Raw genomic sequence first — 12,955 nt, forward strand, 5'->3', positions numbered from 1 at the left:
TCAGTCTTAGTTGCGGGGTGGGGGTGGGAGGGCGCAGCCCTTATCCCATGTGGGAGTTGAACAGGCAGCCTTGTTGTTAGGAGCATGTGCTCTCACCAGCTGAGCCATCCTGCCACCTGTTGGCAGCTCAGTGGCAGCTCAGCTCGGGTGCAGCTCACTGGCCCATGTGGGAATTGAACCGGTGACCCTGTTGCTCAGAGCTTGCGCTCTTAACCAACTGAGCCACTTGGCTGGCTCCCTTAACAATTTCTTTTGATATTTGCTTCTGTATTTCTGAATAATAGGCATTTAATTATTTCTTGATTTTTTTTCACTTTTAGGTATGTATTGACTTCTTACAAGGGAAGATTCAGATTTAGTTCTTAAACACTGTTCCTTCCCGTATTCCCTCCCCCCAAGATAATGATGTCATTTTCTTAGTGTGGGCTGTTATAACAAAAATACTGTAGACTGGGTGGCTTAAGTAATAAACATTTATTTCTCACAGTTCTGGAGGCAAGGAAGTCCAAGATCAAACTGTCAGCATAGCTGGTTTCTGGTGAGAGCATTTTTCCTGGTTTGCACATGGCCATTTTCTTGCTGTGTCCTCATATGGTGGAGAGCAAATGAAGAGTGAGGGATCGAGCCCTTTTGTCTCTTCTGTAAGGGAGCTAATCTCATTCATGAGGGCTCCACTCTCGTGACCTAATTACCTCCCAAAGGCTCCATATCCTAATGCCATCACATAAAGAGTTAGGATTTCAATGTATGAATTTTGGGAGGACACAAGCACTTAGTTTATAACAGTCATGCTTTTTGGTAAAATCAGTATTATCACTTATAATCACTTATAATATTAGGACTAATATGACAGTTGAGCCATATAATGTACTGATTTTCTCTCTTTTTGTGATTCTATCACTTTTTCCTAAATTTAGTCTTCTCATCTCTCAATATGTTGAGACACATGAATATTCTGTCAATTCCATTTGTTTACTTAAAGATGTTACTTCTGGATCTCCGTCTTATTCCACCAGACTGCTGGTTCTCTAGGTTTGCTGCACAGTTATCCTGGAAATGAATTTCACCATTATCCTGTTGAGAATTCTTTTCTTTTCACACTGCAGTAGCTTCTTTAGAAAGTGATGGTGGTGGTGGTGGAGTGTTAATTTTTTTTTTTTTAAAGATTTTATTGGGGAATTGAAGAAGGGGAACAGACAAGTTGCTGTCCTTTTGTTTTTCAGTCTAGTTATGGAGGACATCGCTTCACTGGCCCATGTTGGTATTATCATTGAGCTTTTCCCAGGTGATGCAGATTGGTCGTCAGCCATTGGACGGCCGCTCACAGGGGCTCATGGCAGCTCACGCCGGCTGCCGGCCACTCACGGTAGCTTATGGCAGCCCACTGCAGCCCCCCTGCAGCCTACGCTGTTGCCGGCGACTCAAGGCAGCCCAGCTCCAGGTCAAGCTGTTGTTCATCATCTTAACTGTAGAGGGCGAGGAGTCACTGGCCCATGTGAGATCCGAACTGGCGGCCCTGCTGCTCAGAACTCGTGCTCCCAAGCCAAGTCTTTTATTATTATTTTTTTAAATAACTTTATAGTTTTACTCTTAATATTTGGGTCTTTTTTTTTTTTTAAGATTTTTTATTGGGGAGTTGGGGGAGGGGAACAGACAAGTTGCTGTCCTTTTGTTCTTCAGTCTAGCTGTGGAGGACATTGCTTCACTGGCCCATGTTGGTATTATCATTGTGCTCTTCCTGGAGGAGGCAGATTGGTCGCCGGCCTCTGGACGGCCGCTCATGGCGGCTGTTGGCAGCTCACACTGGCTGCCAGCCACTCATGGTAGCTTATAGCAGCCCACTGCAGCAGGGGCTGCAGCCTACACCTTCGCCGGCAACTCACAGCAGCCCAGCTCCAGGTCAAGCTGTTGTTCACCAGGTCGAGCTGTAGAGGGCAGTGTCACTGGCCTTGATGTGGGATCCGAACTGGGGCCCTGCTGCTCAGAGCTGGTGTCCCAAGCCAGCTCTTAACCAACGTTCCACTTGGCCGGCCCCCAAACCAACTCTTAACCAGCGAGCCTCTCGGCCGGCCCTGGAGTGTTCATTTTTGAGAACTCGTATGTCCAATTATCTTTAGCCTAAACTGAAAATTTATTTTTCTGAGTATAGAATTTTAGGTTGGAAGCCATTTTTTTTCCTAAGAATGTTGAAGGCATTGCTATATTGTCTTCTAGTGTCCATTATTGTTATATACATACAGCATAGCTAAATCTAAGATAGTCATTCTAGACAATATACATAGCTAAAGTTTTTTGTTCCTTTTCTCCCTCTCAAGAGTGTAGACTGGTTATGGAAAATTTCTGGTACATAAAATTTAGTACTAGTTCCTGGAACTAGATTCTAAGCTTGATAACCATCTATATCTTCTGTTTCTCAGGCAGCAACCAGAGTGAGAAAGTTCCTGGTCTTATAATTATTTTCAACCAGGCTTACTTCTATTAACCGGTATCTGACTTACTATGAATTTGTTGCCTAAATTAGTTTTTAATAAATCAGCAAGAAGAGGGTAGTCCAAGAGTAGAATTTGATTTCTGTATTTTCAAGTTATCCACAAATTTCTGATTGAATTTTATTAAAAACTTTACATACTATGGAACTTTCGAGACCATATTTGTTTCCAACTTTATATGAACTCAAGAGATAATTTCTTTATAGTAAGTATTGTGAATATCCTCATTCTAAAGAAAGTTGAGCTTTTGGGGTCCCTTAGTTAGACTCCTCAGGGGAAATGTTTAGCTTTGACAAGTGTAGAGTGCTCAAATTTTATTCCTTGCTAAGTGCTATTCTGTTTATTCCTTCGTTATGAATCCTGACATCACCGAAATACTCTGAGAAACATGTTTGTTTTTCTTGGGTAGTTTTTATATGACTTCAGCTCTCTGTAGGTGTAGGGTAAAGTCATAAACTCTTCCCAGCATGCATTCACTTGAATTTATGTGCAGTGAATGTCATCCTCTGTACTCTTGCCCAATTATGTTAGTTCCCTGGAATGTTTCACAGTCGAAGCTTAGTCTGTATGTGACACATCCTGGCTTCTTAGGGTTCTGAATATTGGTCAATCTGAATAGAGTGTATTTTCTGATGGACTCTCCTGTTATAGCTTTTCCTAAGAAAGTAGAGACTTTGCTATTTTAAATGAACCAAAAAACTAAGATCTGACATTTTATTAACATTGGCCTCTTAAGAGGCAGTGTCTACCAATTAATTGTGAGTGAATGCCTACTGCGTGTCCTGTTTTGTGCTTAGACATAATTCCTGCCCTGGTTGCAGGCTTAAATTCTAATGTATAGAAAAATGTTACAAAATTCTTTTAAATAAAATCCAGTTAAGTGCTATAAGTGGAAGTGCAGCGTTCAGTGAGATTAACAGGGCACCTAACCTGGGGAGAAGGAAGGGTTCAAATTGAGATCTGAAGTATGAATAAGAGTTTGGTTTCAAAAATGGGGAAGATGAGCATAGAGCTAAAAAGTTTAAAGAGGTTTCTGTGTTTATTCAAAGTACAATTAGTTATTTGTAGATGTTGTTTTCTCAAACTTTTAATCTTTTTAAAGAGGAGGACTTTTGTAAGCTTATGTTTTACATGAATGGCACTTGGGTTTTTTGTTTTGCTTTTCAAAGTTCTTTAAACAGTGGTGTAACTCGATTTTTTCTCTGTCAGGGCTAAGGAAGTCCTGAGGATTGTTGCTTGCATTGATAGGTACAAAGGAGATTATAAAAGGTGGTAGGGTGCAAAACTGTCAGGCGCCTGTTTTTGGAAATGTCAGTAATAGCTTGCCAGGTCAAGTTACTTGTGTCAGAGAGGGTCTCTGAACTATTGCTGGACTTCTTTCATTAAGGAAAGATGACTAAAGGTGTTCACCACTAATGCTCTCATGGTCAGTAATTCAGTTACCATGATCAACACTTCATCTTTCAAACTGACTTTTATTGCCAGGACCAATTAAAAAATGTTTTTTCCTTCTAAATTTTCAAATTGAAATGACTACTTCAGAATATTACAAACTATGCTGATCCTGGCCTTTAAACACACTGGTAGTCCAGTTCAGGTAGCTGAGAAATTTATAGCAATACTTACTAGAGAAATTTACTAACTTGCTTTAGAAACTACCAGACTAAGTTAACAATTAAGTTCGCCAACCTGTTGCAACAATGTTGCTAACCTTTTTTGATATCAGAGGGATTATTCATTTTGAATTTGTACCAACTGGACAGTTATTCAAGTTTACTATTTGGAAGTGCTGAAAAGGCTGCGTGAAAAAGTTAGGCAACCTGAACTTTTCACCAACAATTCATGGTTCTTGCATCAGGACAATGCACCAACAACTCACACAGTACTGTCTTTGAGGGAGTTTTTAGCCAGAAAACAATTAACTGTATTGGAACAGCCTCCCTACTCACCTGATCTGGCGCCCAGTGACTTTTTCTTTACCCGAAGATAAAGGAAATATAGAAAAGACATTTTGATGGCATTCAGGACATCAAGGGTAATACGATGACAGCTCTGATGGCCATTCCAGAAAAAGAGTTCCAAAATTGCTTTGAAGGGTGCACGAGGTGCTGGCGTCAGTGCATAGCTTCCCAAGAATACTTCAAAGGTGACCATAGTGATATTCAGCAATGAAGCATGGAGCACTTTTTCTATGATGAGTTTGTGAACTTAATTATCAGACCTCGTATGGTTGAGCCAGCTGGAAGCATGAATTCTTTTGAATTAAAGAATATAATTTTGCTAAGCCCAATTTATTTTAGCATTTTAGAATGTAAAAAGTTGCACAGAATAGTTATAATTAAGTAAACTTCAATAGAACACTGAATTTTAGTCTTTATTACATAGGAACAAATGCAAATAATTTTCATTTGAAGCATTTTATTACAAATTAATTAAAATTGTTTTGTTTAGCATGATTTTTGTCCCAAAGTAATAAGATCTTAAAGATGATCAATTATCAATATTATATTGGGGGTGCCAAAAAAGTGTATGCACAGGACTTGTATTCATTCATCTTTTGTTATTGGTATATATTGAGTATTATAATTTTAATACAGTTTCCTTTCTTAAAATGTGTATACTTTTTTTGGCACTCTGTATATCAGGAATTAAATTACTAAGAAAGCTACATTTAAAAAGTCTTAGTAGGGCACCAAGTGGCGCATTGGTTAAGGTCTGGCTTGGGACGCCAGAGGGCCCTGGTTCGGATCCCACATATGAGGGCCAGTGACACTGCCCTGTACAGCTAAGATTCTGAACAACAGCTCAACCTGGAGCTGGGCTGCCGTGAGTCGCCAGTGACGGCATAGGCTGCAGCTCCTGCTGCAGTGGGTTGCCATGAGCTACCGTGTGTAGCCAGCAGCCAGGGTGAGCAGCCCTCCAGAAGCCTGCGACTGATCTGCCTCGCCCGGGAAGAGTGCAGTGATGGTGCCACCTTGGGCCAGTGAAGCAACGTCCTCCACAACTAGACTGAAGAACAAAAGGACCACAACTTGTCTATTCCCTTCCCCCAATTTCCCAGCGCTGTTCCCATCCCAATTCCCCAATAAAAATCTTAAAAAAAAAAAAAAAAGTCTTAGTAAATACCTCAATTATCCTCTTTTAAATGACACGCACAGAATATTAACAGTTTGGAGGTTAACAGCTAAAATTTTATAAATATGCAGCTATCTTTGTTGTATGTAGACTTATAATACTTTTTTCTCTTTACAGGAAATGCACAATTTCGAGGACGAGTTAACGTGTCCCATTTGTTACAGTATTTTTGAAGACCCTCGTGTATTACCATGCTCTCATACATTTTGTAGAAACTGCTTGGAAAACGTTCTTCAGGCATCTGGTAACTTTTATATATGGAGACCATTACGAATTCCACTCAAGTGCCCTAATTGCAGAAGTATTATTGAAATTGCTTCATCTGGTATTGAATCTTTACCTGTTAACTTTGCATTAAGGGCTATTATTGAAAAGTACCAGCAAGAAGACCATCCACATATCGTCACTTGCCCTGAACATTATAGGCAACCATTAAATGTTTACTGTCTCCTAGATAAAAAGTTAGTTTGTGGTCATTGCCTTACCATAGGCCAACATCATGGTCATCCTATAGATGACCTTCAAACTGCCTATCTGAAAGAAAAGGACACACCTCAAAAACTGCTTGAACAGTTAACTGACACACACTGGACAGATCTTACGCATCTTATTGAAAAGCTGGAAGAACAAAAATCTCATTCGGAGAAAATGGTCCAAAGTGATAAGGAAGTTGTTCTCCAGTATTTTAAGGAGCTTAGTGATACATTAGAACAGAAGAAAAAAGTTTTCCTAACTGGTCTCTGTGATGTTGGCAATCTGATTAATCAAGAATATTCTCCACAAATTGAAAGAATGAAAGAAATGAGAGAGCAGCAGTTTGAATTAATGACGTTGATAACATCTTTACAAGAAGAGTCTCCACTTAAATTTCTTGAAAAACTTGATGATGTCCGCCAGCGTGTGCAGATCTTGAAACAAACACCGCTTCCTGAGGTCCAACCTGTTGAAATTTATCCTCGAGTAAGCCAAGTATTGAAAGAAGATTGGAACAGAACAGAAATTGGACAAATTAAGAAACTTCTTATTCCTGAAATGAAAATTTCTTCAAAAAGGATGCCATGTTCCTGGCCTGATAATGAAAAGGAAGTTGAACTTTACAGGATTCTAAACATTGTTATAGTTACACTAATTTCAGTGATACTGATGTTGATCCTTTTTTTTAACCAAGACATAACAACCTTTCTAAATGAAATAACTTCAGTATGTTTCTCTGAAGTCTCTCTATCTGTTTACCAAAGTTTATCTAACAATCTGCATGACTTAAAGAATATACTATGTCACAATTTATATTTACTGAAGGAATTCATGTGGAAAATAGCTTCTCGTTGAAAATTCAAATTAAATCATTTGAATAGGCTTATTCTGTATAGAGACTAACAACCATTGCTAAATGGAGAGATAGGGGTAGCATGGATAAATAAAGTAGCAAACTAAACTATTAGAGTTGCAGCAAATATATAGAAATATTTTAAACCTTTCATACTTCTTCTGTTGGATAGAAATGTGTCAGAAATGAGACAAAATGCGTCTAGTTTTCAGCTTGAAAACTAGAATAAACTAGTAATTACTTGATTTGAATATTAACACATTATTCCATTTTTATTGGCTTAAGAGGTTGACTTAATATTGCTATGCATTTAAACATTCTTATACCAATATTGTTTTTTAGGGTTAATATTACCGTAGTACTCGGCAGAATCCTGAAAGTGCCTATGCCTTTATTTTTGATGTGTCTCGAATCTTTTGAATGGGCAACTAAGGATATTGAGGTTTTAAAATCAAGCAGCAAAGTCTAAAATGATAAAAGATTGCCTAAAGATGTTTTTGATCAAACATACCTGATCCACACATTAATGTGTTTCAGATTTAAGAGCCCTAAAATGTTTAATCAACATTGATTCCTAATAAAGCTATTGCTTTTGGAAATCTAAATGTTAGGGAACAAACAGTGACATTTTCTAATACTTAAATTCTGTGGTATGTGTAATTTTAGGATTTAATTTTTTGTGTAGTTTTTAGTTGTCAGTCAAATAAATCAGTTCTTGCATAAAAACTCTAAAACATGTTACTAGAACAGAATATATATTCCATCCTCATCAGACTTGGATGGCATAACATTAATTGTATTTGTCTTAAATTTTCAGACAAACATTCTCTTATGTTATTGCCAAAGTACCAATGCTCTTATTGAATTTTGCTTAAAAGGGAGCCTTAGCACTAAGAGGATTGACTGCATTAGGTCCATTTATGACCAGAATCAGAATATACCTAGCATGGTTAAACTATTGTATGGGTAAAGATCATTTGAAGGGTGTGATGGAGGTGAGGGAGAGAAATATTCAGCAGCTGAGCTAGAAATATAAATGAATATTAACTTTAGACTGAAGTTGCATTGAGTTGATTACTTAAAAGTATTAGTCACAACAAAAAGACATGTACTTTTGAATATATGTAAATATTAATAAACACTGAAATGTGCTTATTGTTATTAATAAATTTATGTTAGCTATTATGTATCAAGCACTTAATCTCACATTTCCGAATTACTCCCACTTTGTAGATGAAAAAACAGGCACAAAAGTCATTTGTCCAAGTCCACATAGTTAGTATAGGGGAGACCCCTTGTATTCTTTACAGAGTTCATGGTGTCATGCTACCTTTAAAAGATTAAGTAAGCCAAGATTTTTATTAAATTGGGGCTTCTAGTCTATACCTAAGCATTATAGCTAAAGATTGAAGCATAAACCTATCAACATTTTCGGTCATTTTTGTAAACTTGCCAGTTTTTAGTAGACAAAACTTTATTTCTTGATGACTTTAATGTAGTGTGCATGAATATAGTCAAGTACAGACATACCCTGTTTTATTGCACTTTGCAGAATATTATGTTTTTTTGTTTTTTTTTAAACAAAGGTTCATGCAACCCTGCATGGAGCATGTCTATCTGTGCCAAATTATGATTTCCTGAAGGCTCAGATGATGGTTAGCATTTTTTAGCAATAAACTTTTTAAAATTTAAGTATATACATTGTTTTTTAAAGATATAACGCTATTATTGCACAGTTAATAGACTGCAATATCTGTAGCATAAACATAACCTTTGTATACACTAGGAAAACAAAAAATTTGTGTGACTAGCTTTATTACAGCTGTCTGGAACCAAACCCACAATATCGCCAAGGTATTGCCTGTACACAAATAACTAACTCTTAAACATGCCATTCTCTTTTGTCTTTGTACCAGGAGGATGAGATTGTAAAATTTAAAGTATATAATCTTGAAATACTTTTAGTTTTATGTATAATAAGTATATTTTAATAAACTCATTTTGATATTTTATTTACATTGAATGGCTTAAAAAGGTGCTCAAACTCAGGAGTGGTAGTTTGGAATTTACATCCCGTGAATGAATATATAATAATTGACATTCAGTGTTATTTTTATTGGTTTCAGGTATATTGGTACAGTGTAGTGCTTAGGCATTTATATAATCTGTGAAGTTGACCCCCTTGATCATTACTCATCTGACACCTACGTAATCTTTACATTATTGATTATATTCACCATACTGTATTTCACATTCTCGTGACATTTTGTGATTACCAATTTGTACTTTCTAATCCCTTCACCTTCTCCCTGATCCCCCAACTCCCTTCCTATCTAGCAACCATCAGTTTTTTCTCTGTATGAGTCTATTTCTGTTTTGTTTTCTCATTTATTCTAGTTCTTTAAAATCCACATATGAGATCTTATGGGATTTGTCTTTTTCAGTCTGAGTTCACTGAGCATAATGTTCTCTAGGTCCATCCATTTTGTTGCAAATGGTAAGATTTCATTCTTATTTTATGGTAGAGTAATACTACATTGTATAAGTGTACCACAGTTTCTTTATCCAGTCACTTACTGATGGGCATTTCAGTTTCCATATCTTGGCTATTGTGAAAAGCTTTTAGCTTTTCCCCGTTGAGTATATTAGCTGTAGGTTTGTCATATATGGCCAAGGGATGCATATATGTATTTGAATTAAGTGTTTTGGATTTCTTTGGATAAATACCCAGGAATGGAATTGCTGGGTTATATGGTAGTTCTATTTTTAATTTTTTGAGGAATCTCCGTACTGTTGTCCATAGTGGCCAAACCAATTTTCAATCCCACCAACAGTGCACGAGGGTTCCCTTTTCTCCACAACCTCGCCAACACTTGTTCTTTGTTGATTTATTGATTATGGCCCTTCTGATAGTGAGGTGATATCTCATTGTGGTTTTTATTTGCATTTCTCTGATGATTAGTGATGTCGAGCATCTTTTCATATGTCTATTGGCCATCTGTATGTCCTCTTTGGAGAAATGTCTGTTCAGGTCCTCTGCCCACTTTTTAATTTGTTTTCCTGGTGTTGAGTTGTATAAGTTTTATAAATTTTGGATATTAACCCCTTACCAGATATATCATTGACAAATATCTTCTCCCATTCAGTAGGATATCTTTTTGTTTTGTTGGTTTTCTTTGCTGTGAAAAAACTTTTTAGTTTGATGTAGTCCCATGTGTTTATTTTTTCTTTTGTTTCCCTTGTCTGAGGAGATAGATCAATAAATATATTACTAAGGGTAATGTCTGTGAGTTTACTTCCTATATGTTCTTCCAGGAGTTTTATGGTTTCAGGTCTTATATTTAAGTCTTTAATCCATTTTGAGCTTATTCTTGTATATAGTGTTAGAAGGTGGTCCTGTTTCATTTTTTTGCATGTTTTCCCAACACCATTTATTAAATAGACTGTCTTTACCTCAATGTAAATTCTTGCTTCTTTTTTCATCAATTATAAATGACCATTAGGCATGGATTTATTTCTGGGCTATTTGGTTCCATTGATTTATATGTCTGTTTTTATGCCAATGCCATGGTGTTTTTATGACTATGGTCTTGTAGTATAATTTGATATCAAGTAGCATGATACCTCTTTGTTCTTATTTCTCAGGATTGCTGTGGCTATTCGGGGTCTTTTATGTTTCCATGTAAATTTTAGGATTATTTGTTCTAGTTCTGTGAAAAATGCTATTGGTATTTTGATAGGGATTGTATTGAATCTGTATATTGCTTTGGGTAGTTTGGATATCTTAACTAGATTTTCTTCCTATCCATGAGCATAGTATACATTTCCATTTATTTGTATCTTTAATTTCTATCTTTAATGTCTTATAATTTTCTGAGTACAGGTCTTTTACTTCCTTGGTTAAATTTATTCCTATTTTATTATTATAATGCAATTGAAAATGGGATTTTCTTAATTTCTCTTTCTGATAGTTCGTTATTGGGGTATAAAAACACAACCAATTTGTGGATATTAATTTTGTATTCTGCTTTACTAAATTCATTTATTCTAATAGTTTTTTGGTGGAATCTTTGGGGATCTCTACATCTATTGGGTTGTCGGAAAAGTCATGACGCATTTTTGCAATGAAAAACATAGAAAAAATATGTCATGACTTTTCTGATAACCCAATAGTATGTCATCTGCAATGACAATTTTACTTCCCTCTTTCCAATTTGGAAGGCTTTTATTTCTTGTCTGATTGCTATGTCTAGAACTTCCTGTACTATGTTGAATAAAAGTGGTGAGTGGGCATCCTTGTCTTGTTTCTGATCTTAAGGTGAATGCTTTTAGCTTTTCCCCATTGAGTATATTAGCTCTAGGTTTGTCATATATGGCCTTTATTATGTTGAGATATGTTCCCTCTATTTCCACTTTGCTGAGATTTTTTTTCTTTTAGTTATTTTTTATTATGAAATACATATTTTTTAGAATTAGTTTCAGCTGTACAACAGTGCAATAGTTATACTTTTTACCCCTCGAAGTGACAACCCCCCTCCCCCAATCTGCCACCCCACTTCCCCCAATATCATACATATCTATTACAATTCCCTTGACTCCACTCCCACACTATATTCCACGTCCCATGACTATATATATCTATATCTATCTATCATCTATTCACTTATAGTTGACATACAATATTATACAACGTCAGCTTCAGGTGTACAGTGCAGTGATCAAGCCTCTTTCCCATCCATGATGTGGTCTCCCTAGCAAGACATGTGATCACCTGACACTCCACAAAATATTCACAACACCATCAATTACATTCCTCGAACTGTCTTCCACGTCCCTGTGGCAACACTGCAGCTAAGTATTTATGCTGTCCAACCCCCTCCCCCTCTCCCCCATCCCCACCCTCTCCCAATCAACAGCCATCAGTTGCTCCTCCATATTTCTGAGACCACCTCTGCCCACTTCTCTTGTTCATTCATTCAGTTTTTTAGATTCCACATATAAGTGAAATCATATGGTATTTGTCTTTCTCCGACTGACTTATTTCACTTAACATAATAGTCTCTAAGTCCATCCATATTGTCCTAAATGGTACGATTTCATTCTTCTTTATAGCGGAGTAATACTCCATTGTATAAATGTACCACAGTTTCTTAATCCAGTCATCTACCGATGGGCATTTCGTTTGTTTCCAAGTCTTGGCTATTGTGAATAGCGCTGCAATAAACATAGGGGTACATATATTTTTTTGAATTAGCATCTTGGGTTTCTCTGGATAGATACCCAAGAGTGGAATTGCTGGGTCATACAGTAGCTCCATTTCCAGTTTTTTGAGATATCTCCATACTGATTTCCATAATGGCTGCACCAATCTGCAGTCCCACCCACAGTGCACCAGGGTTCCCTTTTCTCCACAGCCTCGCCAGCACTTGTTGTTTGTTGATTTATTGATGATAGCCATTCTGACAGGAGTGAAGTGGTATCTCATTGTGGTTTTCATTTGCATTTCCCTTATGATTAGTGAGGTTGAACATTTTTTCATATGCCGGTTGGCCATCTGTATGTCCTTTTTAGAGAAATGCCTCTTCATATCCTCTGCGCATTTTTTTTTATTAAAGATTTTATTGGGGAATTGGGGGAGGGAACAGCATTGGGGAATCGGGGAAGGGGAACAGACAAATTGCAATCCTTCTGTTCTTCAGTCTGGTTGTGGAGGACGTTGTTTCACTTGTCCAAGTTGGCACCATCATTGCGCTCTTCCCGGGCGAGGCAGATCAGTCGCCGGCTTCTGGACAGCTGTTCACTGCAGCTGCTGGCCACTCACACTGGCTGCTGGCTACACACGGTATTCCATGGCAGCCCACTGCAGCAAGGGCTGCAGCCTACACCGTCGCCGGCGACTCACGGCAGCCCAGCTCCAGGTTGAGCTATTCAGCATCTTAGCTGTAGAGGGCAGTGTCACTGGCCCTCATATGTGGGATCTGAACTGGGGCCCTCTGGCGTCCCA

At 37.5% G+C, this 12,955-nt stretch overlaps 1 protein-coding gene across 1 annotated transcript in view; it reads left to right on the forward strand.

Moving 5' to 3' along the window:
- TRIM59 (tripartite motif containing 59) overlaps nucleotides 1-9,195 on the forward strand; it is a 15,103-nt gene extending 5,908 nt beyond the window's left edge. Inside the window, exon 2 of the mRNA XM_019626564.1 lies at nucleotides 5,742-9,195. Within this exon, the coding sequence (XP_019482109.1) occupies nucleotides 5,745-6,953 (1,209 nt within the window). The 5' untranslated portion in view covers nucleotides 5,742-5,744 and the 3' untranslated portion in view covers nucleotides 6,954-9,195. The remainder of the gene's footprint in view (nucleotides 1-5,741) is intronic.
- The last annotated feature ends 3,760 nt before the right edge of the window (nucleotides 9,196-12,955 follow it).

The sequence above is a fragment of the Hipposideros armiger genome, unplaced genomic scaffold, assembly GCF_001890085.2.
Source record: "Hipposideros armiger isolate ML-2016 unplaced genomic scaffold, ASM189008v1 scaffold_16, whole genome shotgun sequence".
Taxonomy (NCBI): Eukaryota; Metazoa; Chordata; class Mammalia; order Chiroptera; family Hipposideridae; genus Hipposideros; species Hipposideros armiger.